Genomic DNA, 4,670 nt, shown 5'->3' on the forward strand with positions numbered 1-4,670 from the left:
CATTTTTTTAGAGATAGTAGGTAACGAGGTTCTATTAAAAGGACTATCTGTTTTATCAAGACGCACACCTCGGCAGACTCGCGCGCACACGTACCCACACGATGTACCCATTGTCGTGTAGAACATTGAGTATGTTTGAGAACATGATCTCAGGATTATGATGGTATATGTCATACGAATTTATGTATCTAGTATTAAAAGAGATTCGACATTTTATGCTCATTCTTCTCCTCCGGTTTTAGTAGCACGGTGATTTAAATCGTATCTCTCTCTCTCTCTCTCTCTCTCTCTCTCTCTTTATATATTTCAATATAAACGATGAAAACACAGATTTGCCTATCCAGTTATTCGAAGTGATATAAAATCGCAGTCTAACTTAATCTATTTTATCTTCGAGACTCGCGTCGCAACGATCCTCAGCGTTCTATGTTTCGCGTTCCAAATAAACATACTCGAAACGTTTCGATATATCAGAACCGCGTAAGCACCCGTAGTCTACTTAGAACCCACCCCGCAGCGAGGAACTGCGACGAGAACCGACACCTAATGGCAAGTTGCAGGTGATCGGGAACATTCGAAACCGACTATCGATACCCGGAGCCCGGTGTCTGGGCGGCAGGTTCTATTAGTACGTAACGCCTGGTCCTTTTGCCGTGCTGCTCAAAGCAAAGCAGCCCCCGGAGTGTTACAATTTCGCCCCCGCCCCAGCCCGTTCGCTACCCGATCCGTCACGAAAGTCCCTTTATCTATCCCGCTATTTTCCTAACTCCGACATCCCCTCCGGGGACGTTTCTCCTCGTTTCGTGGTGACGACAACGATTCCTCTTCTCTCCTGAAGGAGGGTGGAGGATGGTGGGGCGCGCAACCGGATCCGCCGGAATATCGCCCACAGTGGAGGGGTTGCCGAGCACCACCGTCAACCCCGCTATCCCCTCTGTGCGAGGGGTTGAAATGCCCGCCCATCGGTCCGCCCATGTAGAGGAACCAAAGCAGTCACTTCGAATCAATTCGACCCACGATTTCGCCTCGTAGACGGTCCTCCACGGCGTTTGCCAGACTCGCAATCGCGCTTCATAAGCCTCGACCGCATTTCGTACACCTAACCTCGTACCAACGGGCCGTGATCCATCGGGAGAGCGTCAGGTTTGACACGCATGGTTGACATCAGAGTGAGAACGGTGACTGACGTCCAGGGAACAACCGTCGACGTTTATCGTATCGTTAATCGTTGCTTCTCTATTTCGTGCTCGAGCATCGTCGAGGAGTGTTCCGTATTCTCGCTTCCTCTTTCTCCTCCTACCGATTGAAAAAGTGAATCTTTGGATACGTTCGAACATCGGATGGGAAGAGTGATCGATGCGGTCGGAGGAGAGTTTGGGCGAGAGAGATGATTGTTGGCGATAAAGCCGAGTGCGTCACGGCAAGACGATATCCTTGAGATACAGACGAGTGGGTGACACGGAGAACAGGCGAAGAGAAAAGAAGAAAAAAACCCCTCGTTATCGTTGTGGAAACAAACTATTAATGTAAGATAGCATTTCGTCGGTGCTCGCGTGCGTGACAGTTGCGTCGCGAAAATATGTCGCAAGCGGAACGCTCGTTCAGCCTGAGTGTTCAGTGATCCGTTTACTTTTGTACTTTGACGGTTGGATCGCGGCAAACATTTGGAAAAAATCTTCCGGTTAAAAAACTGTACTGTATCGAAACGGGGCGAGCACACGTGTACCTACGCTGTTGCACACGTTCGTACACGTTGATGGTGGAGGTAATAGTCGGTGCGGTAGAACGAGAACACCAGCATGTGGCACGGCAACTGTTTTCAATTACCCTTGAGAGAGGGAACAAATTGAGGAGCATTTCGGGAATCGACGCTTAAATGTGCCCATGAAGCGATCACGATGGAACCGCGTGGGATGATGATGTCGAACCTGTCGTGCGATGGCTGCGCGGATAGCGACCGCGACTCCGACAGCAGCAGCATGATCGTGGACCCCGTCAGCCTGGATAAAAACGATCTCTCGCCGTCCCAATCGTCGTCCAGCCCGATAATACCCAGCTCCCCGGTACCACCCGCCTCCGCGTCCTCCAGAAACCGCGGCGGTAGTCGCAGCAAGAAAAGCTACTCGATGATGTCGGCCAGCAATCAACAGAAGAACAACACATCCGGCCAGGCGTCGTCCTACAACAACGACAAAATGTCCTCGTCCTTAATCAAACCCCCGTACTCCTACATAGCCCTAATCACAATGGCCATCCTCCAATCGCCGCAGAAGAAGCTGACCCTAAGCGGGATTTGCGAGTTCATCATGTCCCGGTTCCCATACTATCACGACAAGTTCCCCGCCTGGCAGAACTCCATCAGACACAACCTGTCTCTGAACGACTGCTTCATCAAGATACCCCGCGAGCCGGGTAACCCGGGCAAAGGGAACTACTGGACCCTGGACCCACTGGCGGAGGACATGTTCGACAACGGGAGCTTTCTCCGTCGCAGGAAGAGGTACAAGAGGCCGCCGCCGCACTACGTTCTACGCGACAGAGCGATCATGGCCACCTTCGCCATTTGCGGGGACCGAGGACCGTGTCCAGGCGGCGGCGGCGGTCATCCGGGTGCTCTGACCTATCCGAGCGCCGCGTACCTGTCGCCACCGCCTGGTCTCCCGTTGCTCGACTTCTCCCCGTCGACCTTGGAGGCTCTGAAGCTCGGCGGTTTCCTGGAGCCGCCGCCGCCGTTGTACAAACCGGTACCAATTACCGCGCCGCCGATCAGGCAGATGGACCCGACGCCGACGAGGACCACGGCGATACCAGTGAGCCATCCGCCGGCTGACAAGAAGAGGAACTTCAGTATCGACGCGTTGATCGGCAAACAGGCGGCCAACGATCAGAATTGCGGCGGTTTGCTGGACCTGAGCCCGTCGGAGCACAGGGAGATCAGGAGTCAGGCGTCAGCCTTCTCCCCTTTGGTCTAGGGAGTCTGTCTTGGGTGATTATTCGGGAATTGAATTAGGATCGCGCCCTTGTGGGAGCTGGCTTCCCATGACCGGGAAACGCGGTTCCACGCGAAGCTTCTGGAGGATTCACGGTGATTCTTGAGACCGGTGGTGGGCAGACTGCTCCAGGAGAATGGACGCGGAGGGACGAGGGACTCGCGGAGGATAGTACGGGCAGGAGTTGCCAGTTTAAGAGGTTTCATCGGAGATTCACGGGACTAGTGACGCTATGGAAAGTGAAACGGTTGAATCTCGCACGGGACACCCTGGTACCAAAGAAGAAACCATCGAAGCCAACGGATCGCGACGCTGTGAAGCGGTCGCGCGAAGGGGAGACGAGGGACGAACGAAGCACGTGGACGGGACGAGGAGTCGAGTAATTGTAAAAAGGTGTAGTGCAATAGTGTAGTGGTCGGTTTAAGTACGAAAGAGAGAAAGAGACACCCCTTCGCTCTTACCAGCCCCCCTAGCGACCGTGCGTCCCCGGGACGATCGATTCCACGCGAATCGAACTTAATTATTTCCCTCTAGCCCCGCTGTCTTCGGTTCCCTTTCCTTTTTCTCTCTTTTTGTTTTTCACTACCACGTTCCGTTCTTAACCGGCAAGGAATAGCCTGCGCGTGTTGGCCCGTTTGTAAACGATCGATTAATATCGGCACTGTAAATACGCACGTACGTACGCATACTGTCGCGCGCACGTACCCCGAACAAATCTTTGCTCAGCTTTCTATTGTTTGCGAGTGAGAGAAAGGGAGAGAACGAGCGAGCGAAAGGGCGGCGGGGAACGATAGAGAGAGAGAGAGAGAGAGAGAGAGAGAGAGAGAGAGAGAGAGAAGAGAGAGGGGTAGGTCGGTTCTCTTCACTGCGATTTAATGTAAAGCACAGCCGGGTTTTCGGTCAAGTAGACGTTTAGTGTACATAGACGGCGCATATACCGAGCGCAGGGAAACGCGTTCAACAGTGAAACGCGTAACCGTGTTCTCGTTTGATCGGGATCTCGTCGGAATAAAACGTGTCAACGTGTGACGCAATCGTTCGCAGAAATTCGTCTTATCGGTTCTCTTGTTGCCTTTCGTAATCGCGATAACCACCGCGAAAGGTAGCGCGAGGTTGCAACGGATCCATTTCATTCTACGTTTCGTCTAGGAAAGAACCCCGCTACGCGACAAGCTTGTTCTCATTGGTTAGCTTCGAGTCGAACGATCGACCTCTTGTTACGCCGTTTCGAACATGTACGATCGGTCAAAGGAAGATTATGCCGAGAGGGTTGCCCCTTAACTCGCGTCCTTCTGACTCACGTTGCTTCGCGCTTACACCCCCGCTCACAAGTACCGGGCACTTTTAAGTCCAACCTCTCACCGCGTGTTCATTAAGCCGAATTCCTCTAGCAACAGTTTTAGAGACGCGAGATTTAGGTTAATTTTTAATGCAAATAGCTGCTAAGTGTCCGCTGTGTTTTGGAACCGTAACGTTAGTTGATTCTCATCACTGTACATATTAGCCCCCGTTATCGTTACACGTAAGTGTCCTGTCACTTATGAACGGAGTTGTACATTATTTCTATCAGCGACGTGATAAGTATTCGCCGGTATGTACATTTCATCTGTCCCGACTTACGTTCACTTCGTACGTGCGATTAATTTACAAGCTCCAATCGCGAACGATTAATGCAGGATT

At 52.2% G+C, this 4,670-nt stretch overlaps 1 protein-coding gene across 1 annotated transcript; it reads left to right on the forward strand.

Moving 5' to 3' along the window:
* Window positions 1-1,275: 1,275 nt before the first annotated feature.
* On the forward strand, window positions 1,276-3,806 carry LOC143427433 (forkhead box protein D3-A). Its single transcript, XM_076901588.1, has one exon. It carries the CDS (start codon window positions 1,899-1,901, stop codon window positions 2,970-2,972), a length of 1,074 nt encoding a protein of 357 aa, XP_076757703.1. The 5' UTR covers window positions 1,276-1,898; the 3' UTR covers window positions 2,973-3,806.
* Window positions 3,807-4,670: the final 864 nt, after the last annotated feature.

Source organism: Xylocopa sonorina, chromosome 1 (genome assembly GCF_050948175.1).
Source record: "Xylocopa sonorina isolate GNS202 chromosome 1, iyXylSono1_principal, whole genome shotgun sequence".
NCBI lineage: Eukaryota > Metazoa > Arthropoda > Insecta > Hymenoptera > Apidae > Xylocopa > Xylocopa sonorina.